Source organism: Trachypithecus francoisi, unplaced genomic scaffold (genome assembly GCF_009764315.1).
Source record: "Trachypithecus francoisi isolate TF-2019V2 unplaced genomic scaffold, Tfra_2.0 Contig00089, whole genome shotgun sequence".
NCBI classification, from domain to species: domain Eukaryota; kingdom Metazoa; phylum Chordata; class Mammalia; order Primates; family Cercopithecidae; genus Trachypithecus; species Trachypithecus francoisi.
Window position 1 is genome coordinate 480,782 of NW_022680470.1, and position 25,233 is coordinate 506,014.

The following is a 25,233-nucleotide window of genomic DNA, read 5'->3' on the forward strand; positions in this document are numbered from 1 at the left end:
AGCATTCTGGACAGAAAACAGGGGTGTCAAGGGCACTGCTGAGAGGAGCAGGGCTTTCCTGCTGCTTGTGAGAGTGGGTGTGGCAGAAGGCTGGTGGGGAAGGAGGATCTTGGTGCCCACACAGCCCTGTTTGGTGGACCTTTGTGCAGTGCTGGGTGCTGGGCTGCCTGTGGGGCCCTCTGAGGTGGCAGCTTCCCTCCCTCCTCCTCGAGGCTCGTTGCTTGCCAGAAGATGGGCTTTGCTTAAATTGGCAAGGACGGCAGGGCTGGCGAGCTCCAGGGCAAAGGGTGCCATGGGCCCTGGCAGATGAGTCCGATCCACAGGAGGATCAGAGGCTTATCTTGGAGCAGTAAGGAGGGGCTGTCCTGTGCTTAAAGAGGGGGCCAGGGAGAGTCGGCACTGGATTTGTGTTTCAGAAGAACGCACGTGGTGGGTTGGGGAATGATCCTGAGTGCTCTAAAATCTAAGTGTCCAGTAAAAGAACACTAAATGCATTCCCACTTTGATGGCTTGGATTTGGAGCAGTATTTGAGAACACAGATCGTTAATAGAGATCTGTAGTGGTGCACATACTAATTTTGTGTGTTTGTGCTGCTCCCTCAAGTTACCGTAGGCAGTTGTAATTAACATTCGCACTGGCTGATCCCATGCCTTGCACTACGCACAGGTCTCCTTTCCAGCCCATTAGCCCTCCCATCTCTAAGGATCTATCCTTCATTAAAGATTGTGTGTGTTAAATATTTTCTTCTTTTCATTCCTTTATAAGTGATCTAGGAATACATAGCCTACCCTGAGGATGTAATTCTTTGTAGAAACCCTTCAGATGTGCTGTCCCCTACCTGGATACTCAGCGTCTTGGTCTTATTCCCCATCTTAGCTCAGTTATTGCTTCCACAAGTCCCTTACTGACCCTCAGAACAGCAGTGGTCTGTCTTCCAGTCTCCCTGGTACCCCCACAGTCATCTGTTGCACACAGTTTCGGACTTGAAATCCTGTGATTAGTTGCGTCAGCGGTGCCCTTTGCTGCCCTCCCTGTTACAATGTGCAACTCAGTCTTCACACGGTATCTGTGGAACCCGGCAGTTGCAGGCAGAGCACAGGTATCCAGTGAATGTTGGGCTGGGACTACGATCCTGAGTTCCAGTGCCATGCCTGAGGCGTGTGGAATCACCAGGAAGTGTGTTCACATAGATAGAGGAATTATAAGTCAACCTGTGTAAACATGTTAGGTGGAGCTCTTTCATATGAATGATGCTGAATTTCACCTTCTAAATTGAGTGATCAGTTGAGCATCTTTTTTTTTTCCTTTTTTTAGTATTTATTTTGAGTTGTGCACTTGAGTTTCTCTTTCATGTTTGCGTGTGCATTTTCTAGAGTGGCTTCAGTCATCCATCTTCTCTGGAGGCCTGCAGACTAGCCAGATCCACTACAGCTACAACGAGGAGAAAGATGAAGACCACTGCAGCTCCCCAGGGGGCACACCTGCCAGCAAATCTCGACTCTGCTCCCACAGACGGGCCCTGGGGGACCATTCCCAGGCATTTCTGCAGGCCATTGCAGACAATAACATTCAGGATCACAACGTGAAGGTGAGCTAGGCCTCCCCCCACTGCCACCTCAGCGCTGTGTTTATCTGAGGACTTTGACATAGGAATACTTATGTGCTCTTCGTTTAACATAGCACAGGTGTTGTTTCATGTATTATTTGGAGGGTTTTGAGGTGAGAACCTGATTCTGTTAACATGCTAGTGAGGCTTCAGAAGCATTACTGATTGCAAGTGCGTCAGAAGCTGTGGCATGTTTAAGATTTGTGAAGACTCTCTGGGCGGCCCTGAGGTTACCTCCAGCTGTTTCTGTTGCAGGACTTTTTGTGTCAAATAGAAAGGTACTGTAGGCAGTGCCATTTGACCACACCGATCACGTTTCCGCCTGAGCATCCTGTGGAAGAGGTTGGTCGCTTGCTGTTATGTTGCCTCTTAAAACATGAAGATTTAGGTATGGAGCTCAATATCTGTGTACTTTAGCTATGCTGCAGATTCCTCGACTAACCTGCGGTATATATTCATTGCTTCCCTGCCCTTTTAAATGTCTTTTTACAGGTCATGTGGCATTATCTTTAGTTCATGCAGGTGCACTTGGTATTGAGCAAGTAAAGCACAGAACGTTGCCTAAGTCAGTGGTGGATGTTTGTAGAGTTGTCTACCAAGCAAAATGTTCGCTCATTAAGGTGACAGATTTTAATTCTTTTTATTCTGTGCTTTGCAGACAGTTGCTGAAATATTTGTTGTTAAAGTTGTCTTTTCCTGGTTAACTTTGCAGACTCATCAAGAACAGGGCCGTTCTTACAAGGAGGTCTGCGCTCCTGTCATCGAACGTTTGAGATTCCTCTTTAATGAATTGAGACCTGCTGTTTGTAATGACCTCTCCATAATGTCTAAGTTTAAATTGTTAAGTTCTTTGCCCCGTTGGAGGAGGATAGCTCAGAAGATAATTCGAGAACGAAGGAAAAAGAGAGGTAAGAATGTAGAAGGACAGAAGATACTGTTAAAGCATGTGCTTCCCCCTGCCTCGTTGGATCTGTGATTTCAGAGTGAAGTTTCTCTACTGTTGATTCCATGTGACGTTTCTACCTGGTGCCATCATTTTTATGTATAGTTATGATTAAACGCAGAAATCTCGCTTATTTTTCCAAGAGATCAATGGGGCAGTTTAGGAATTGAGTGTGGTATGATTTGGTTACTAGTAAATTGATGTGGAAAACCTAAATAATCTTTACTAAATTGATGGGGACAAGGAAGTATTTTTATTTTATTAGTTGTCCTGGTGATGAGATATAATGGGAACATTTAAACTTACTGCCATTCTTCTAAAGAAATGTTCTTTGTTGGGAAATATTGAGTATGCTGATACATGGAGAATTAGAAAGGGAAGCTAAAAGAGTTACTGACATTTTCCTGGAAGTGGCTATGTAAGGGTACAGAAAGGTCTTGTTGCATTAAATCCAAATTTGAGTAAAAATGCTTAGAAATTATAAAATAGTTTAGAATTTAGTCACTTGTGATTATAAGTAAACGACAGAAGTTTCTGATTATATTCTTTTTTTTTTCTTTTGAGACGGAGTCTTGCTCTGTCGCCAGGCTGGAGTGCAGTGGCACGATCTCAGCTCACTGCAACCTCCGCCTCCCAGGTTCAAGCGATTCCCCTGCCTCAGCCTTCCAAGTAGCTGGGATTATAGGCAAGTGCCACCACTCCCAGCTAATTTTGTGTTTTAGTAGAGACAGGGTTTCACCATGTTGGCCGAGATGGTCTTGATCTCCTGACCTCATGATGTGCCTGCCTCGGCCTTCCAAAGTGCTGGGATTACAGGCGTGAGCCATCGCGCCTGGCCTCTGATCATATTCTTATGACTTATACTGATTTACTCTCTTTTTTTTTTTTGAGGCGGAGTCTCGCTCTGTTGCCCGGACTGGAGTGCAGTGGCCAGATCTCAGCTCACTGCAAGCTCCGCCTCCCGGGTTTACGCCATTCTTCTGCCTCAGCCTCCTGAGTAGCTGGGACTACAGGCGCCCGCCACCTCGCCCGGCTCGTTTTTTTGTATTTTTAGTAGAGATGGGGTTTCACCGTGTTAGCCAGGATGGTCTCGATCTCCTGACCTCGTGATCCGCCCATCTCGGCCTCCCAAAGTGCTGGGATTACAGGCTTGAGCCACTGCGCCCGGCTTTTTTTAAATTTTATTTTATTTTATTTTATTTTTTTTTGAGGCGGTGTCTCACTCTGTCGCCCGGACTGGAGTGCAGTGGCCGGATCTCAGCTCACTGCAAGCTCCGCCTCCCGGGTTCACGCCATTCTCCTGCCTCAGCCTCCCGAGCAGCTGGGACTACAGGCGCCCGCCACCTCGCCCAGCTAGTTTTTTGTATTTTTAGTAGAGACGGGGTTTCACCGTGTTAGCCAGGATGGTCTCGATCTCCTGACCTCGTGATCCGCCCGTCTCGGCCTCCCAAAGTGCTGGGATTACAGGCTTGAGCCACCGCGCCCGGCTGATTTACTCTCAAACCTGCTTATTGAACAGTATTAATTACTGAGTTTCTGATGGGCATTTTGAACAATAAGCTTATGAAAGACTGAAGTGTTTTAGAAGCCATCTAAGTTGATTGTTCCTGAACAAACCCTACACCATAACAGCCTGTTTGCATCCAGTGAGTGCTCCGGATCAGGCAGTCACAGTAGTCACGCTGCTGCAGTTCCTTTAACCCAGGCACGCAGGAACTCAGCGTGGGCCCAGAGACAGGCCTGTCTCAGCATGAGGGAGAGAGACTCCACCACTTGCCATCTCATATCCATGGGTTCTGAGCCCACACTGTCACTTTTAGAGTTTCTTGTGGGTTTATAGATTTATTGTGTGTTGTTTCAAGCTGGTTTTCTTTTTTTTTTTGGAAATTAAGTAACTTATAAAGATTAAGTGATTAATATTCCTGTTGCTGTGTCAGGGATCCCCGAGCCCTGTCTCAGCCTTGATGATTCACTAAAAGGACTCAGAAGAGCTGTTATACTCACAGCTGTGGTTTTTTTTACTGCAAAAAGGATACAGGTTAAGATTAGCAAAGGGACGGGTACATGGAGGGAAGTCCAGAGAAAACTAGGCACAAGCTTCTGGTGTTTCTCCCCACTGGCGTCGTTTGGATGTGCTTCGCTCTCCCAGCAACAGTGTGTCACATCATGTGTGAAGAGTTGTTAACCGGCCAGCGCACCTGAGCCTTGAGTCTAGAGTTTTTATTGGGGGCCAGTCACAAGCGCAGGCAGTGCACACGTGACTGACCTCAATTACTTAGACTCTGGTGCCTCAGCACAGAAACAGGTGGTCCCTCCTGAGTCACATCATTAGCATAATCTACCTGCCTGACTACTGCCACAAGGTCCTGGGTGTCAGGTATACCAGAAAACTTACCAGGCAGGATGTTCCACGCACTCAGAGCTCAGCTCCTAGAAGAAGGACAATCCTGAAGGGACAGACCTTCCTTGGGAATTTGCAGGGCTTGAGCAACCCCAGCCTGCTGTGTTAGCTCTTTACTGCCCAGGTGTATTATCATGTTGCTTATTTTTTATATTATATGCTGAGGAGATTTAGACCAAAAATTTTTAAAGAGATAAAATATAGGGAGGAAATTCCACATATCACAATGAATTCAATTGATGTAGTTACACACTAACAGAACCACTGAACTGGACCAGGGTGGACAAGCCAGGAACTGTGGGCCAAATTCCACCTCTTGTTTGCTTTGTGTTGGCCGGGTACTAAGACCTTTTTTTTTTTTTTTTTCCAGTTTGAAATTGTTTTTTAAAAATTAGAAGAAGTATATTATTTTTGACACATGAAAATTACATGAAATTAAAATTGTAGCACCATAAATAAAGTGTTATGGGAGCACAGCCACACCTATGTTTTATTTGTGGTTACTTTTTGTGCTACAGCAGTAGAGTTGAGTATTTGCAATAGACTGCGTGGCCCGAAAGACTCAAATGTTCACTCTCTGGCACTTGAGGAAGAGCTCACTGGCCACTGGGCTTCCCCGGCTTCGGGGCTTCTCCCCTTGTCGCACTCTCAGTTTGTCTTTTTGTTCTGCCGTGGTGATCATTTCACTTTTGTGGTTTGAGCATTGCAATTTATAATGTTGTTCACATGTTTATTTGAATGAAATATTTGTCCTTCATGCAAATCTAAATATTTCTTAATTTAAAATTATATTTAAGTGTATGATTTTTATAGAAAATGATGTTTTAAAATACAGTTCCTAAGAAGCCAGAATCTACGGATGATGAAAAAAATATTGGAAACGAAGAGAGTGATTTAGAAGAAGCTTGCATTTTGCCTCATAGTCCAATAAATGTGGACAAGAGACCCACTGCAATTAAATCACCCAAGGTGCAGTATTTTCTGTGATTCTAAGGTTAGCTGGATAGAGTCATAGCACGTAGCAAAGGAATCCCCAAGTCTTGTACCTCTGTACCTGGGCATCTGGAGGGAGGGACGGGTGGTTGTTAGAAATACGGCCCCAGGGATGCTTCATGAACTTGACTTATGATGTCCTGGTCAGAGCTGTAGCTGGAGAAAGGTTTCCTTTTATTTTTGGTACTAGATTGTGTCATTAATTATTCACCATTCATTCCTTAGCTATATTCTTTGTTCCAGAAACAGTGCTGGGCACTATGGTTATTAATATGAACCATAACTTAATTTTGTATGCCAAGCTAGCCTGTTCCAACATATATTAGTATAGAGATTATAAATTCACTTATAAGTATATTTATGGCATAGTTTTAAAACCATGTATTACTTACTAAATTTAACGTATTTTAACCAATTTAAACCTGTGAGCATTATTTATTTATATTTTACTTGAATAACTTTTAGAGCACAGTTTAATATTAAATAGGATAGACTAATGATGAAAATTGTTTTCCTTTGTTGGGACAAATGGCAGCCGCTGTTGAGTACTGTTACAGGTGTTCACAAATACAAGTGGTTGAAGCAGAATGTTCAGGGTCTTTATCCACAGTCTCCCCTCCTCAGTACAATTGCTGAATTTGCCCTTAAAGAAGAGCCAGTGGATGTGGAAAAAATGAGAAAGTGCCTACTAAAACAGGTAAAATTTGAAGAGAAATGCTTCTGTGCATTGGGTAATGTATATAACACTTAACTGTATGCATTGATATTTTGCAGTTGGAGAGAGCAGAGGTTCGCCTGGAAGGGATAGATACAATTTTAAAGCAAGAATTTCTTACTTCCATCTGTGCAGTACGCGATGTTTTGTGGATGGCAAAGACTTATTCCTGAGGGAATCGATATGGGGTAAAACGTTATCCTATTTTTTTCATAATTAAGGAAGCTGTGGCAACAAAACGTTGCTCTGTAGTAGTGAGAAGTCTGGCAGTGTCCCGAGTCAAATTCTTTATCTTTATTTGAAAGGGAACCTCTTACTGATTGTTTAAAGGATGTTGATTTGATCCCCCCTTTTAATCGGATGCTGCTGGAAGTCACCTTTGGCAAGCTGTATGCTTGGGCTGTTCAGAACATTCGAAATGTTTTGATGGATGCCAATGCCAAATTTAAAGAGCTTGGTGAGTCAACAATTGCATCAATGTTATTTTATATTTTGGCTTTAATTATGTGTTGTGGAAACTTGCAAATGCCAATTTTTGCTTTTGAGAAGACTTTAATAACTTTGTATTTTGTACTTATATTTCAGCTTTCTCAGATTTTAAATAAAACTTTAAAATTTAGCAGGAGACGCAATGTTGAAGTACTCTAGTATAACATTTTTACATTTTTACATTTTTATGTGTATCACCACATACCCTAAAGTGTCTGTGTCCTATATTAATATTATTTCCTGGATAGTTTGAGCATCTACAGAGAGTTGATTGGATTGGTTTTGTGGATGAAAAGCGAGACATAACTTTCATATTTGAAATGGAAGGAATGGAATAGGGCACTGGGGTATTCGGAGAGCAACATGCCAAGTCCTGTAGACAGATGGAACGACCTGTGCTTGGAGTGCAGGGGATAGGCTCATCGTGCAGCATGACAGAGCTGCCCACTCTGTGGAAATCCACTGAAAAATAGTCAGATGTTTAAAGTAATCGCCAATGTTTTCTGCATTACGTTTATTCTTGTATCTCGTATCCATGCACAAGAAATGTAAGTAGGTGCCAATGCTTATTAGGTATCCAGCCGGTTCCCCTGCAAACCATTACCAGTGAGAACCCGTCAGGACCGAGCCTGGGGACCATCCCACAAGCCCGCTTCCTCCTGGTGATGCTCAGCATGCTCACCCTGCAGCACGGCGCAAACAACCTCGACCTCCTGCTCAATTCCGGCACGCTGGCCCTCACGCAGATGGCACTGCGCCTGATTGGTAGGTCTGCACCGGCTTGAGAGCCTTTGGGAAAACATCAAGATTTTGCTTTGATTCCTTTTTTTTTTTTTTAACCTTTTTGTAAATTATGGTAAGGCACAAATAGCAGTAAGTGTACCATTTTAACGTTGCAATTCAGCGGTACTAAATACATTCACACTTTTCTAGAGTCATCACCACCGTCTAGTTATAGAATTTTTTCATCACTATAAATGCACCCCATTTAGCAATCAGTCCTGATTCCCCTGCCCTCCAGCCTCTGGGAGTCACAAATCTGCTTTCTCTGTCTATGGATTTGCTTGCATATCCTGGATATTTCATATAAATGGAATCATACCAGTTGTGGCCTTTGTGTCTGGGTTATTTCATATCAGTACTTTATTGCTGAAAAAGATTTCCTTGTATGAATATATAACATTTTGTTTATTCATTTATCTGTTGATGGACATTTGGGTTGGTTTTGCCTTTTGACTTTTGTGAATAGTGCTGCTAGGAACATTTATATACAAATACTTGTTTGAACACTTGTTTCTAGTTCTTTTGATTATACACCTAGGACTGGAATTACAGGGTCATATGGTACAACTATGTGTAACTTACTAAGAAACTACCAAAGTTTTCCAAAGTGTGATATCATTTTACTTTCCCACCACCAGTGGACAGGATTCCAGGGTTCCAGGGTTCCAGTTTCTCTACTTCCCTGCCAACACCAACACTATTTTTTTGTGGGATTTCTTTTCTTTTTTTTTGGATTAAGACCATCCTAGTGGGTGTGAAGTGGCATCTCATTGTGATTTTGATCTGCATTTCACTGATGATGAATGATATTGAGCTTCTTTACATGTTTGCGCTTGTTGGCCTTTGTATATCTTCTTTGGAGAAGTGTCTATTCAAGTCCCTTTCTCCTTATTTTTTATTTTATTTTTTTGAGACAGAGTCTCACTGTGTCGCCCAGGCTGGAGTGCAGTGGCACAATCTTGGCTCACTGCAACCTCCACCTCCCGGGTTCAAGTGATTCTCATGCGTCAGCCTCCCAAGTAGCTGGGATTATAGTCACACACCACCACACCTGGCTAATTTTTGTATTTTTAGTAGAGATGGGGGTTTTGCCATGTTGGCCAGGCTGGTCTCGAACTCCTGACCTCAGGTGATCTGCCCGCCTCGGCCTCCCAAAGTGCTGGGATTACAGGCCTGAGCCACTGCACCCAGCCCCTTTGTCCTTTTTAAATAGGGTTGTTTGTCATCTTTTGTTGTACCAATAAATGCACTATATAAGTGTACCAAACATTTAAAGAAGAATTAACACCAGTCCTCAGACTCTTTAAAAATTTTGTGTATCCTAGACCTTCACAGATCTGTAGACCTTTATCAGATATATAATTTGAGGATATTTTCTCCCGTTCTCTGGATTGTATTTCCTTTGATACAGAAGTTTTTTATTTTGATGAAGTTCAGTTTGTCTGTTTTTCTTTTGTCATCTGTGCTTTTGATATCATATCCAAAAAGCCATTTCCAAATACAAGATTGATGAAGATTATCCTCATGTTTTCTTCTGTAAGTTTTATAGTTTTAGCTCTTATATTTAGATCGTTGGTCCATTTTTAGGTAATTTTTTTTACACCATGTGAGGTAAGAGTCTAACCTTTTTCTTTTGATTATCTGATTGTTTCCATACCACTTGTTGAGGACTGTTCTTCCCTGAAGTTCTCGGTACCCTTGGCAAAAATCAGTTGGCTGTAGGTATTTAGATTTACTTCTGGACTCTCAATTACATGATCACATTCTATATGTCAAAATTATGTGGGTACCACACTGTTTTGAACATCGTAGTTTTGTACTGTTTTAGCATTGAGAAGTGTGTTTTCTTTCTCAAGATTATTTTGGCTTCTTTGGGTCCCTTGCATTTTCATACGAACATCAAGGCTGGCTTTTCCGTATCTGCAAAAAAGACCATTGGGATTTTTGCCAGGGACTGAATCTGTAGATTGTTTTGGGGAATAGTGCCATTTTAGCAATGTTAACATCCATTCTCTGAATGTGGAATGTCTTTCCATTTATTTCTGTCCTCTTTAATTTCTTTCAGCAATATTTTATTATTTTACAGTTATCAGGGTAGTAATGGCCTCATAGAATGAACTAGGTAGTGTTCCCATGTATCCTGTTTTTAGAAGAGTTTGAGGATTGGTGTCAATTTTGCTTTAAATGTTTGGTAGAGTTGACCAGCTAAGCTTTACTTTGTTGAAAGATATTTGATTACCGATTCAATCTCTTTACTGGTTATGGGTCTTTTCAGGTTTTCTATTTCTTCTGGAGTCAGTTCAGGTAATTTATGTTTCTAGGAATTTGTTCATTTTATCTAGGCTATTTTATTTGTTGGCATACAGTTGTTCACAGTGTTATTTTACAATCTTTCTTATTTTTATGTTGGTAGTGCTGTCTCCACTTACATTTCTGATGTTAGTTATTTGCATCTTCTCTCTTTTTTTCTTTCTTTTTTTTTTTTTTTTTGAGATGGAGTCTCGCTCTGTCGCCGGGCTGGAGTGCAGTGGCGCAGTCTTGGCTCACTGTAACCTCCGCCTCCCGGATTCAAGCGATTCTCCTGCCTCAGCCTCCCGAGTAACTGGGACTACAGGTGCGCACCACCATGGCCAGCTAATTTTTTTGTATTTTTAGTGGAGATGGGGTTTTACCATGTTAACCAGGATGGTCTCGATCTCTTGACCTCGTGATCCGCCCACCTCAGCTTCCCAAAGCACTGTAAGCCACCTTGCCTGGCCTCTCTTTTTCTTAATTTAGCTAAAAGTTTGTCAGTTTCTTTGTTCTTGCCAGAAACTGAACTTTTGGTTTTGTTGATTATTTTTCTATTCTTTATTTCATTTATGGCTGCTCTAATCTCTGTTGTTTCCTTCTTTTTTTTTTGAGGTGGAGTCTCGCTCTGTCGCCCAGGCTGGAGTGCAGTGGCGCAATCTCGGCTCACTGCAAGCTCTGCCTCCCGGGTTCACGCCATTCTCCTGCCTCAGCCTCCCAAGTAGCTGGGACTACAGGCGCCCGCCACCTCGCCCGGCTAGTTTTTTTTTTTTGTATTTTTAGTAGAGACGGGGTTTCACCATGTTAGCCAGGATGGTCTCGATCTCCTGACCTCGTGATCCGCCCGTCTCGGCCTCCCAAAGTGCTGGGATTACAGGCTTGAGCCACCGCACCCGGCCTGTTGTTTCCTTCTTTCTGCTTCGTATGTTTGTTTTTGTTTTGAGACAGGGTCTTACTTTGTCCCTCAGGCTGAAGTACAGTGGCGCAGTCATGGCTTACTGCAGCCTCAACCTCCTGGGCTCAAGTTATCCACCTGCCTCAGCCTCCCAAAGTGCTGGGATTACAGATGTGAGGCACCACACCTGGCCCAACTTTGGTTTTTATTGTGTTCTTATTTTTTTAGTTCTTCCAGATGCAGAGTTAAGTTATTGATTTGAGATTGTCTTTTGTAAATACAGACTTTTATAGTATAATTGCCCCACTTAGCCCTGCTTTTGGTGCAGCACAGAAGTTTTGGTATGTTGTGTTTTCATTCATCTCATAGTGTTTTCTAATTTCCCTTGTGATTTCTTCTTTGATCCACTGATTGTTTACTGTGTGTTGTTTAATTTTCATATACTTGTGAATTTTCCACTTTTCCTTTTGTTGTTAATTTCTCATCATTCCATTTGGAGAAGGTAATTTGTATGATTTTAGTCTGTTTAAATTTGAGACTTTGTGGCCTGACATATGGTCTGGTCAGTCTAAGAGACTGTTCTGTGGTATACTTGAGAAGAATGTGTATTCTGCTCTTTTTGGTGAAATGTTCTGTATATGTCTATTAGATCTGATTGGTTTATGGTGGTGGTCTTTGGCTAAAATCTGAGATGCTGCAGAGCCAGTTGTCAAAGACAAAGCAAAAAAGCAAGGTTTTCCCAGGCTCTTTTTATCACATCAGTCTTAGAGTTCACATTAATCCATTCAAAAATATATATCAGGCCAGGCTGTAATCCTAGCACTTGGGGAGGCTGAGGCAGGTGGATTGCTTGAGCTCAGGAGTTTGAGAGCAACTTGGGCAATGTGGCGAAACCCTGTCTCTACAAAAAAATGTGAAAATTAGCTGGGCATAGTGGTGTGTGCTTGTGGTCCCAGCTGCCTGGGAGGCTGAGGTGGGAGGATTGCTTGAGCCAGGGAGGCAGAGGTTGCAGTCAGCGGAGATCAAGCCACTGCACCCCAGCCTGGGTGACAGAGTGAAATCCTGTCTTGGGGGTGGGGGGAATCACTCTATCGATCTGTCTGTCTCTGTCTCTGTCTCTGTCTCTGTCTCTGTCTCTCTCTCTCTCTATATATATATATTTTAAATTTATATATTTATATGTTGTATTATGTCAAATATATATTTTAATATGTGAATTACAGCTAGCTGAAAAGAATAATCTAGTAAGAGTTATATCTGATTTCTTTTTTTTTTTTTTTTTTTGAGGCGGAGTCTCGCTGTGTCGCCCAGGCTGGAGGGCAGTGGCTGGATCTCAGCTCACTGCAAGCTCCGCCTCCCGGGTTTACGCCATTCTCCTGCCTCAGCCTCCCGAATAGCTGGGACTACAGGCGCCCGCCACCTCGCCCGGCTAGTTTTTTGTGTTTTTTAGTAGAGACGGGGTTTCACCATGTTAGCCAGGATGGTCTCGATCTCCTAACCTTGTGATCCACCCATCTCGGCCTCCCAAAGTGCTGGGATTACAGGCTTGAGCCACCGCGTCCGGCCTATATATCTGATTTCTTAAGGCCTCATTAGCAACCAAAAGTTGCATTTAAAAATTACAAAAGTGTATCTGCATCAAGAAATTGCCTTAAGTTGTCTACTTTTTTCCCCCGAGGCTCCAATAAGTAAAAATGACAGCACAGTCATTAAGTATGGGGACTCATTCTGTTGACAGTATTCATCTGTTTAAATTTCATCTGGCCCACTGGCTGCAAAAAGCAAGGAAGTTGTATCTTATCAATATCTGTTTATATTTGCAACTTGCCCTGATCCGGGTATCTCTCTTGTCATTTAAGAAATTATAGGCCAAGCGCGGTGGCTCATGCTTGTAATCCCAGCACTTTGGGAGGCCGAGGCAGGCGGATCACAAGGTCAGGAGATCAAGACCATCCTGGCTAACATGGTGAAACCTCGTCTCTACTAAAAATACAAAAAATTAGCCAGGCGTGGGTGGTGGGCGCCTGTGGTCCCAGCTACTCGGGAGGCTGAGGCAGGAGAATGGCGCGAACCTGGGAGGCGGAGCTTGCAGTGAGCCGAGATCGCACCACTGCACTCCAGCCTGGGTGACAGAGTGAGATTCTGTCTCAAAAAAAAAAAAAACAGAAATTATAAGCATATAATATTTTATACTAACTTAATGTATACATCCACATGTAACAGCCACAAAACATAAAGCTATGTAAAATAAAAATTTCCCCCAGTTTTGGTTGCAAATTTCTTCAAGCCGCTAGCAGTCTTTCCAGAGTTAACAGTATAACTGCGCAGGGGATCCTGGGAGATCCGCCTGTAATGCAACTCCTGTCCCTTCCTTGGGACCCATTCTTGGGGCCCCCAAAGTAGCAGCTAGGCTAAAGGAAAGGCTGTTTCCCCTGCTAGTTTATGTAAAGTTTTGCTCCAGTCCTGGGAACTGAGTATCCTTTTTTACTCTCACAGGAGAGAGAAACACAAACTTTTTACATTTTTTGGTCAACCCAAGCCCACCTTTGAGACTGTTTGGATCTTTTTCCCTCCTACCCGGAGGAGAAAACTAAAACCAAGGGAGTTACCAGGACCGCACGCCTACCCCCTCTTTAGCAAGTGGGAAAAGGGGGATTAAAAATCTAGCGTACTTTCCTAGGGTTAGATCTCCCATTTTCAAATCTATTGGTAAGGTTTTCTTCTTTCAGGTGACAGCAGATCAGCTTCTGTTTCATGCTGTGGATGACTCTGTGGCCATCCTGGGCACCAGTTGTCAGGGGTCTTCAAGACCACCCCCAGGTTTGATGGTTGGCCAGCAGGACTCACAAGACTCAGGATGTAGTTGTACTCAGGGCTCAGTTTATTACAGTGAAGGGACACAGAGCAAAATCATGAAGAGGGACATGGGTAAAGTCCAGAGGAAAGCAGGTACAAAGCTTCCACAGGAGCCACACAGGATGAGCTTAACTGCCCTGGCACCGAGCTATGTCAGGTGCTGTCTGCCGGGAAACTGGGTAGAGACTCCAGGCCCAGGGTTTCCATCAAGGCTGATCACACGGGCACCCCCTGCCTGGCGCGTATCAAGTTCCATACCAAGGAAAGCAGGTTTCAGCACAGACCATGTTGTCTGTACAGACAGTTGAGGCACAGCAAACCACACCTACCACCTAGGGAATGGGGGAGCCCTCCTGAAATCCAGACTCCAGCCGAGGGCCAGCCTGCAGCAATCCTGTCTGATGTGGTATCTCTGGCTAGCTGTTAGCTGTCTTCTGCACAGAATCGTGATTAAAGTTTGTTAGCTTCCCACTGTTAGATATTTAAGTAGTTATGTTTGTTTTTCTATTAATAAAAAAATGTGATGAGTATCTTTCTAACTCAGTTATTTTGCTTTTTTCAGGAGAGTAATTCCTAGAAGTAGAGAAAGTAGCTTTACTGAGCATTTTAATATCTTTTGTATCTTCTTGGCATATTTATGTATTTCGTCCTTCCATTTATCTTCGTTTTATCCTATATCAGTAAAATATTCACGGTATTAATTGATAAAACCTATAGTATGGATTTTTCAAAATTATGATCATTAGTACTTTTGAAATGTTTTGTGTGTATTAAGGGGATATTGTAGCTACTTGTTGGCTCAGCTGCTGTTTTTGATGCTCTGTCAGGCCCCAGTTGTGACAATGTTGAGGAAGATATGAATGCTTCTGCTCAAGGTGCTTCTGCCACAGTTTTGGAAGAAACAAGGAAGGAAACGGCTCCTGTGCAGCTCCCTGTTTCAGGGCCAGAGCTGGCTGCCATGATGAAGATTGGAACGAGGGTCATGAGAGGTGTGGACTGGAAATGGGGCGATCAGGTACTCAGAGATTTGATGTGAACACATTAGCCACACATTAGTTATCTTCTGCACAGTTCGTTCTGTATGATATTGGTGGGTGGAAATTGGAATAACCCGGAATGTTTGCAGTTGTTAGATGACCCAGTTGCTGATTCCCGAGCAGCTGAAGAGAGTGAACACAAGTACGGAATCATACGTAGGGGCATCTGAGCAGAACCAAGTCCAGAAAGAGCGGCAGCTCTTTTCCGGAAACTCACTGGCATGAGGCTCAGTTTGATGGGTCGCTGGAAGCAGAGTGAGAGTGAGCAAGAGAGTAAATCTCATTCTGAAAGTTGGGGTAGTGAAGGCTCTGAGGCAGGAAGCCCAGATGCTGACCCTGTGAGCTGATGGCCATGTGCTGCCAAGTGCCTCGAGCCCAGTAGTTAGGGATATACTTCATGGGCCTGTGGCCACGTCTCCATTTTCCCTCATAGCGGGTCTCTTCTAAATCTGCCAGTACCCCCGGGTGGAAGTCACTTACCACAGCCCTAGCTAAGTTAGGGTAGTGTTCACCTTCCCATGGTCTGTCTAGCTTTTCTCAGCCACGCTGGTAAGCCCGAGCTTTGTCACAGTCATCTTAGAAATAGCAGTGTCTGGAGACAGCAGCATCCATCCTAGAAACAGTTTTCTCCCGCAGAAGTGAGACAGAGCTTCCACCCTGGGGCCCGGGGGAAACTGAAGAAAAGGGAATGTGGAGGTGCTGGTGCTTGTTTCCAGTTTCTGCTCTTGCAAGGCCCGTGAGGGATTGAGGGGTCAGGACTTGCTGTAAAGCCCTGTGTCTGCAGTGACCCAGAGAGGATCCTCATTGAGATGAGATTTCCCCAACTTCCTTGGTAAAGCAGCATGAGCACATTGTTTTATGCCATTTAATTTAAAATGATGCAAGCACACTTTTTGTAGGAGAGGTGAAATCTGTGTATGGGGACGGTCCCTGACAGATAGGGTGGCATATGGAGACATCTGTGTGGCAGGTCTGGTGGAGCCATGGAAGGACCAGGGCAGGGCACACGCCCTCCTAACTGATCTCTACTTTGGTTTCTCAGGATGGGCCTCCTCCAGGCCTAGGCCGAGTGATTGGTGAGCTGGGAGAGGACGGGTGGATAAGAGTCCAGTGGGACACAGGCAGCACCAACTCCTACAGGATGGGGAAAGAAGGAAAATATGACCTCAAGCTGGCAGAGCTGCCGGCCGCTGCACAGCCCTCAGCAGAGGACTCGGACACAGAGGATGATTCTGGTGGGTGACTCAGGAAGGCGTTTAGTCCAAGGCAGCCCATAAACTGTCCAGGTGCTGGCTGCCACCACTGTCATCTGGGCATTAGAATGGGATGTCAGGATGCACCTGCAGCTGGTACTCAGTCCTCGGAGCCTGCAGTTTAAATAAGCTCCTGGGCACCTCCTATGCAGGTGCGTGGAGTGGCTGTGGGATCCGGCGATCTGGCTGGAACTGACTTTCTGCATTTTCCTCTCACGTGTGCACGTGCCCCTCTTTGAGAATGTGGTGGCCAGGCTGGGGCAGCTGCACCACCAGCGAGTCTCATGTGGTTGGTGCTGAGCCTGCGTCTGAGGGAGTGAGCCGAGGCCTGGTGGCATTGCCCTGCGATCTCGGTCCATCGCCTCCTCCTCCAGTGAGAGCCCCTGCCCAAGCACACTCCACCTGCCCCCTGCCTTTACCTTTCCTCTGCGGTCCTTGACTCTGAACTCTTCCTGTAATGTGGAGTTAGTCAGCACTTTATCGCTTCTAGGGAAGCAGAAGTGAGAATTCAGGGGTGGACCAAGAACGCTAGATCCTATCCAGGGAGATCCAGGTTGTGGGAGGAGGTTTCGTGACATTTCTTACCTGTTCCTAAAAGACACGTGAAGCTTCCCATGGCTGGGCTTGGTAAGACCAACCAAGAGGCTGGGGCTGCCTCCCAGCACCGCGGTGCCCACCACGGGTGCAGGGTCGTCAGGCTCAGAAACGGCCGTGACAGTGAGCACGAGACCGTAGAAGGTGCACTCAGTAGAGAGCAGGTGGTGTGGGGGCTGGAAGAGGCTGTGCCACAGCGGACCATCTGGGCTCGGAGCACACAGCTCAGATCCTGATGCCACCACCTTTGGCACGTCACTTCTGGGGCCTGGGTCCCTCAGGTGTGAACAGAAGTGTTGCCTGCTGCGTAGGCCTGTTAGGAGTGATGGACGTGGCACCTGGACCCCTGTCCCTGAGGGTGGTTGTGGTGCTGGCCGCCAGCGTCCAGCCTATAGCATACTGCCTCACACCAGGCACTGCTTCCTCTCAGCCCACCTCGCCTGCGGGAAGCAGGTCTGGCTCCCTGCCTATGGCCTTTCCCCATAGGGACGTCAGAGCCTGGGCAGGGGTGGCCCTGTGACAGAGGGCGGCCTCATTTGCCACACATCTCCGCATCCCAAAGCCAGCCAAACTGGATACGTGAGCGTCTGGCCGCCCCACTCCACAGATGCCGGTGCTTTGTCCTCATCCAGGACACAGCCTGCTCATCAGAAACTAGCGCTTGACATTTGATAAGTTGTCGTTCTAAAGAAGTGAAACCTTGGAATCATTTATTGCTTCTGAGTTATATGCTAATGTTGTTTCGAGAATATTATTTAAAAGATTCTTGAGGAAGATGGGAACAGAAATATTAGGGTGCACGGTTAGTGCATCCTGAGTTCCATCTTTTCTTCTAAGGATCTGTTTCCCTTTCCAAAGCAGAAAAGATGACAGTTTGGGAGGTCGAGGTGGGAAGACTGACCCAGGGAGGAGGTCAAAGCTGCAGTGAGCTATGATCATGCCATTGCACTCCAGCTTGGGTGACAGACCCTGTCTCAAAGGAAAAAAGAACACAAAAATCTCTGTACTTTGAATTTTGCGTGAACCTAAAACTGCACTAAAATTCAAGTCTTCAAGAAAATAAGAATGTAATATTAAAGCTGTTAAATTATGTGCAAGACTATCTTCCAGTTTTACTTGGGAATATAATTTGTTATTTTGATTTTTTTTTTTAGAAGTGGAACAAACTGAAAGGAACATTCACCCCACTGCAATGATGTTTACCAGCACTATTAACTTACTGCAGACTCTTTGTCTGTCTGCCGGAGTTCATGCTGAGATCATGCAGAGCGAAGCCACCAAGACTTTGTGCGGACTGCTGCGAATGTTAGTGGAAAGCGGAACGACGGACAAGACATGTATGGAATGAGAGATTGAGGGCCCAGGGAGTCAGCGCTGGGGGCCGCACGCTTGTCGTGTCTGGGTGTCAATGTGGGTGGGTGTGAATGTGTGTGGATTTGTTTCCTGTGGCTGCTGTAATAAAGTACTACAGACTTGGGGGCTTACCCAGCAGTAGTTCTCACGGTTCTGGAGGCCGGAAGGCTGAGATCGAGGGTGGTTCCTTCTGGGGCTGTGAGGGAGAAGCTGCCTCAGGGCTCTGCCCCAGCTTCTGGAGTTTGCTGGTCTCTTTAGCGTTCTTTGGCTTGTAGAGGTGTCACCCCGATCTCTGCTGTCATCTTCACATGGCATTCTCGCTGTGTGTGAGTCGCTTCCAAATCTCCTCTTTTCATAAGGACATCATTCAGTCACATCAAACTAATTACATCTGCAGCGACCCTATTTCCAAACAAGGTCACCTGCCGAGGTACTGTAGGGGTTTGGACTTCAACATAGGAATTTTGCAATTCTGAATTCAACCCACAACACTGGTTTCAAACAACAAGTTTGTTCTCTCAGAGTTCTGGAGTCCAGAGGTCCCAAATCCAGGTGTGGGTAGGGCCATGCTCCCTCCACAGGCTCTAAGGGAAGGTCCTTCCTTACCTTGTCCAGCTTCTGGGAGCTCCAGGCTTCCTTGGTGTGGGGACGCATTGTGCCAGTGTCTGCCTGCGTCTTCACATGGCCCCGCCCCTGTGTTCTGCATGTCCTTTTCTGCCTCTGAAAGGACTCTTTCATTGAGTTTGACTCTAATCCAACATGATGTCACCTAAATTCTTACCTTAATTTAGGCAATAGGAAAATGAGATCTCTACAGAGACCTCATTAAATAAGATCATATTCTGAGGTTCTGAGTGTATGTGAAGTTGGGAGACAGGCACAGTGTAATCCATAAAGTGTGTGTGTGTGTGGAGTGTAAGTATGAGAAATGTGAACTGAGGGAGTGGGGTGAGTGTGCATGTGACCGACAGTCCCTGTGAGTGGGGCTGAGGATGTGGGCGTGCTCCAGTGTGTGGGAGGTTGTGTGAGAGCATGCGTGTATTAGTGGTGTGCTGGAGTGTCCGCACATATTGATGAGAGTGAGTGTGTTAGCGGTTGATGGGCAAGTGGCTGAGCATTTGTGTTGCAAGTGTGACGGTGTGTTTGTAGCGTGTGGTTGTGTGTGTGTATGTATGCATGCATTTATGTGAGTGGTGTGTGTGTGTCCATGAGAGCATGTGAGTGGGCAGGTGAAATGGGAGAGCGCCAGTGCATTGAGCCAGTGTGTGTATGAGGGTGAGCACGAGGGAGGCGTGACTGTGAGGGGACTGGGTGTGTGAGTGAGACGAAGTGTAAGTCAGTGAGGCTTGGTGAGTGTGAGGAAGTATGAGTGGGTGGCAGGCACAAGTGTAAGTGTGTGATTGAGGGCGAGCATTTGAGTAAATGTGAATGCCTTGTGTCTGTGAGCACAAGTGACGTGTTATTGTGAGTGCGTGTGCATGGATGTGAGCATTTTGCTTGTGTCAGTGAGTGGGAGGTTGTAACTGTGGGTGTGAGTGTCAAGTGAGCAAGTGTGTGGGTACAGGTGTGAGTGGGTGAGTAATCGGTTGTGACTCGTGTTTAGGAGTGTGAGTGCATCTGAGTTTCTGTATGCATTGGGGGGGTAAGTATGTGAGAGTGCATAGGAGTGTGTGTCAGCTTGCATCTTAGGTTGTGTGTGCATATGTGTGACTGGGATTGTGTGTGTGTTAGTGATTGCGACAGTGGTGTGAGTGCACCTGAGAGTGTGAGGGTGGGTGTGTGGGTGCCCACGGGTGTGTCTGAATAACTTCGTATGGGTGTGAGTGTGAGGATGCATATGAGGGTGTGAGAGTGAGTGTGTGTGTGAGCGCATGCGAGTGTGCTGAAGGAAGGCAGGTGTCCTCATAGGCTTGGATAGCTGAGGGCAGGGTGGGGAGGTGGGAGGCGAGAGCAGGTCCTGTGGGGCTGTGGGTGGGGTCCCTCAGGAGGGCCCAGCCTCCAAGCCTCAGCCTCCATTCACGGAGTAGTGGAGTCCTGGGGCCGGGCGGAGCAGAGGTGGACCCACTTGTGCCAGAATCCAATGGTGTAAACCTAGTGAAAACCTGTCCTTTTGTTAATGCAGATGTAGTAAAGTTAGATTGGAAACTTATGGTGCAGATTAAATATAAGCAAGATTGTGGAGATACTTGAAATGAAAAAAATACAATAGATGCACTCTTGCAAATTACTGCTGTTTGAATTATAGATCATTTTCCTATTGCCTAGAAACAATACATAGCTAAAATTCCCTAACTACTTTTACTACACATACTTAGAAGGTTTTAAAAATGCCTGTAGTCCCAGCTATTCGGGAGGGCGAGGCAGGAGGATCACTAGAGCCCAGGAGTTTTAGACCAACCTGGGCAACATAGTGAGAGCCCATCTCTAAAAACAAAACAAGAAAAATTCAGAAATGTTTCTTGAACTAACTTAAAAGTCGTCTTCCACTTCTCACTTTGAATTTGAATTAATTTACAAACTGCAATATATTTGTAAAGGAGCTTACTGTAGAAAATAAAATAACAAGTTGATTAAAAAAATAAGGATTTACATTTAGGAATTTATCTTTAGGGACTTGTTACCAAGCATGTCTGTTTTCCCTCCTGCAGCTTCTCCAAACAGGCTGGTGTGCAGGGAGCAGCACCGGAGCTGGTGCACGCTGGGGTTTGTGCGGAGCATCGCTCTCACGCCGCAGGTGTGCGGTGCCCTCAGCTCCCCGCAGTGGATCACGCTGCTCATGAAGGTCGTGGAAGGGCATGCACCCTTCACTGCCGCCTCGCTGCAGAGGCAGGTAATGTGCTGCCAGGCAAAACCAGTTCCCTGAACGAGGCATCCATGTACTGAAGTTCCCTGCCCTCAGAGTCAGGGGCCTTTATTCAGTAACGAGTGCAGAAAGGATCTAGAAGTGACAGGGTAGATTTTCTGGAGGCAAGGGCAGAGGTCCTTGATAATTGGTAAGTCACTAACCTTTAGCTTACCTGCTTTTCTCTTCAGTGGTAAATCCTGCAACTACTCATCTGCTTCACAGAATTTGTAGTGTAATTGTCTTAAGAATTAAACTAAAAATAGGCCGGGCGCGGTGGCTCAAGCCTGTAATCCCAGCACTTTGGGAGGCCGAGACGGGCGGATCACAAGGTCAGGAGATCGAGACCATCCTGGCTAACATGGTGAAACCCCGTCTCTACTAAAAAGTACAAAAAAACTAGCCGGGCGAGGTGGCGGGCGCCTGTAGTCCCAGCTACTCGGGAGGCTGAGGCAGGAGAATGGCGTGAACCCGGGAGGCGGAGCTTGCAGTGAGCTGAGATCCGGCCACTGCACTCCAGCTTGGGCAACAGAGCAAGACTCCGTCTCAAAAAAAAAAAAAAAAAAAGAATTAAACTAAAAATAATTCTTTTTTAATTAAACACATGCATCTGTAATGTTGCTTTTTTCTAAAGTCCCTGACAATCCTAATCACTAATCAACTTGAGTGTAATTACCTGGCTGTAAAATAATGAATCTCAAACTTTTCACATGATTGCTTGCATTATGAGAACAGAAAATAAAGAGAGGCTGGGCATAGTGGCTCATGCCTATAATCCCAGCACTTTGGGAGGCCGAGGCAGGTGGATCACGAGGTCAAGAGTTCGAGATCAGCCTGGCCAACATAGTGAAATCCTGTCTCTACTAAAAATACAAAAAAAGTGAGCCGGGCTTGGTGGTGGGTGCCTGTAATCTCAGCTACTTGGGAAGCTGAAGGAGAATTGCTTGAACCTGGGAGGCGTGGGTTGTAGTGAGCTGAGATCGTGCCACTGCACTCCAGCCCAGGCGACTGGGCGAGATTCTGTCTCAAAAAAAAAAAAAAGAAAATAATCTGTAGTTTCTTAATCAGATTTTTTTTTAATGCTTGTCGTTTTAAATTGTCTTTTATCAGATCTTAGCTGTGCATTTATTGCAAGCAGTCCTTCCGTCATGGGACAAGACCGAAAGGGCGAGGGACATGAAGTGCCTTGTGGAGAAGCTGTTTGGCTTCTTGGGGAGCTTGCTCACTACCTGCTCTTCCGACGTGCCCTTACTCAGAGGTGGGTGGCTGTCTCCCTTCCCTGTGCCCTGGTGACAAGCTGACCGCCACACACAACAGCACACTGGCGGAGGAGGTGGTGGCGCTGCTGCGCACGCTGCACTCGCTGACTCAGTGGAACGGGCTCATCAACAAGTACATCAACTCCCATCTCCGCTCCGTCACCCACAGCTTTGCAGGAAGGCCTTCCGAAGGGGTGGGTGTGTGCGCTCAGAATTAATGTAGTTGAATGGTAAACCCATAGGGACTGGGCAGCTCCGTGCGTGTCCCTGGTCGAGCTCGCTGTTTGGTCTGCACTAGGCCCAGCTAGAGGACTACTTCCCCGACTCCGAGAACCCTGAAGTGGTGGGCCTCATGGCGGTCCTGGCTGTGATTGGAGGCATCGATGGTCGCCTGCGCCTGGGCGGCCAAGTTGTGCACGATGAGTTTGGAGAGGGCACCGTGACTCGCATCACCCCGAAGGGCAGAATCACCGTGCAGTTCTCCGACATGCGGACGTGTCGCGTGTGCCCACTGAGTCAGCTGAAACCAGTAGGTGAACTTGTGCTCGGTGACTGTATGATAAGGGGATTCAGCTTTACACTAGAACCGGGCACCACCATTAGCACTTGAAAGAACTTGATTCTGGCCGGGCGCGGTGGCTCAAGCCTGTAATCCCAGCACTTTGGGAGGCCGAGACGGGCGGATCACGAGGTCAGGAGATCGAGACCATCCTGGCTAACACAGTGAAACCCCGTCTCTACTAAAAATACAAAAAAACTAGCCGGGCGAGGTGGCGGGCGCCTGTAGTCCCAGCTACTCGGGAGGCTGAGGCAGGAGAATGGCGTAACCGGGAGGCGGAGCTTGCAGTGAGCTGAGATCCGGCCACTGCACTCCAGTCCGGGCGACAGAGCGAGACTCCGCCTCAAAAAAAAAAAAAAAAAAGAAAGAACTTGATTCTGGTACCTCAAGTTTGCCTTCCAGGAAGCTATGTGAGCTTGCGCTTCTGTGGTAAGCAGGGCCTGTGTCACAGGGCACCTAAAGCAGTGGTTCGTGTGTGTTTCAGCCTCAGAGACACGGGGGCTTTAGCAACCTAGAAGGTACCGTGCATCTATGAGGTAGTTCTAATTATTTTAAAATGTGACTTTATGAAGTTCACTTTTTATTGAACAACTCAAGTTTAAAAAAAAACTTAAACATGTTTCCTTTAAAAAAAAAAAACAACCTTTCTTCGTGTAGAAAATGCATAGTTGTTTTGAGTGACATGACTTAATGTAGCAGCTACTGTCAACCTGTGAATCAGGGATGCACAGGGAGAAGGAGCCATTTACGTTGTTTTCATGTAGCCCAAGTGCAATCTTACTATATCTTTTTCTTTTTTTTTTTTTTTTTGAGATGGAGTCTTGTCACAGGCTGGAGTGCAATGGCACGATCTTGTCGGCTCTCTGCAACCTTTGCCTCCCAGGTTCAAGCGATTCTCCTGCCTCAGCCTCCTGAGTAGCTGGGATTATGGTGTGTGCCACCACGCCTGGCTAATTTTGTACTTTTAGTAGAGACAGGGTGTCACTATGTTGGCCGGGCTGGTCTCAAACTCCTGACCTCAGGTGATCTGCCCGCCTTGGACTCCCAAAGTGCTGGGATTACAGATGTGAGCCACTGTGCCTGTCCTGACTATATTTTCTATAAAGTACTCTTTTTTATTGTTATAGGAATATATACATGTTGTAGAAAACTTGAAGTATATAGAAAATACCTGAGAAGATAGTAACCACCACACTGATGTAATTATTGTTGACAGATTTGTAAAGAAAAATTAATGTAGATTATACTTGCTATATGTGTAAGTCTGTATCTTGCCTTTAATATCATTTTAAAAAATGATTATTCTCAGCTCTAAAAAGGCTGATGGGTATGTGTGGCATTTCAGGATTAAGCCCATGGTTTTGATGACTTTCAGAACGTTTCATTTGTTAGTCATATTGGCCGCATGCTGACAGCTTCTGTGTCCTCTCCAGCTCCCTGCTGTGGCCTTTAATGTGAACAACCTGCCCTTCACAGAGCCCATGCTGTCTGTCTGGGCTCAGTTGGTGAATCTCGCTGGAAGCAAGTTAGAAAAGCACAAAATAAAGAAATCTACTACACAGGCCTTTACAGGTCAGTACATGGTGCTGCTTGATGAAATAGCTGCTGTCCTAAATTCGTGTTGTTTGTACAGTGTTCTTTCACGAGTGAGTTCATGGGCCTGCTAAAGTCCTGGGGTTCACGTGGATTCACCATTTGTTGAGTTGCAGTTGGGAGCGTAACCCTGTGTTCGTGGTAATGAGTGTTTTCGAGTCAGCCTTCGTCAGCATGTTCGGAGCCACACTTAAAGAACCCCATGGCTCACACCCTCTTCTCAGTGTCACCCTTTATCCCAGAAGAGAAGTCTGTGTTCACCTCTTCTCTCCTCCCCTCCATCCCAGGGCCCTGTGGCCCAGTCACCCTGTTGGACCATGGCTCATGGCCTGTTCCCTGCCAGATCCAGGGGCCTCTGCCCTGCAAGCCACCTAGCTTGCTGGTGGCATTCAGAGTGGCTGAGACTGTAGCCTTGCTTGGCTCTGCCTGCCTTTGGGTCTAGAATGCAGCTCTCCCGAGTTTCTTTCTGTGTTCCTAGAGAGCTCTTCTCTCTGCTTGTTCTTTATATCCTGGAAGTTCTCGTGGCTTCACCCATAACTGTGGCGTATTCTGCCCACCCTTTTTGAGTTTTCTCCCCTCTTGCTCCCACAGACCTACGATTGCTGCTTTAGCATTTATGATGTAAGCACTTTCAACTCTGTATCTCCCATTCACATCTCTGCTTGGAGGTGCAGTGCATGTAAATCACAGCATGTCCGAAATTCAGCTGACCTTCTCTAGTAGCTGCCATTTCCCATGGTGGTGAATAAACCTGTCTGCCAGTTAGTCGAGT

General features: G+C 45.8%; 1 protein-coding gene across 1 annotated transcript in view; it reads left to right on the plus strand.

Annotated features, from left to right (window-relative positions):
- LOC117092529 (E3 ubiquitin-protein ligase HERC2-like) overlaps window positions 1-25,233 on the plus strand; it is a 164,448-nt gene that overhangs the window by 90,105 nt on the left and 49,110 nt on the right. The window contains 18 exon segments of the mRNA XM_033226255.1: window positions 1,375-1,589; window positions 1,863-1,995; window positions 2,100-2,227; window positions 2,320-2,515; window positions 5,787-5,920; window positions 6,468-6,641; window positions 6,719-6,765; window positions 6,767-6,847; window positions 6,965-7,116; window positions 7,722-7,913; window positions 14,799-14,986; window positions 16,051-16,243; window positions 18,010-18,192; window positions 20,857-21,038; window positions 22,161-22,333; window positions 22,335-22,503; window positions 22,608-22,838; window positions 24,302-24,440. Of these exon segments, the coding sequence (XP_033082146.1) occupies window positions 1,375-1,589; window positions 1,863-1,995; window positions 2,100-2,227; window positions 2,320-2,515; window positions 5,787-5,920; window positions 6,468-6,641; window positions 6,719-6,765; window positions 6,767-6,847; window positions 6,965-7,116; window positions 7,722-7,913; window positions 14,799-14,986; window positions 16,051-16,243; window positions 18,010-18,192; window positions 20,857-21,038; window positions 22,161-22,333; window positions 22,335-22,503; window positions 22,608-22,838; window positions 24,302-24,440 (2,910 nt within the window).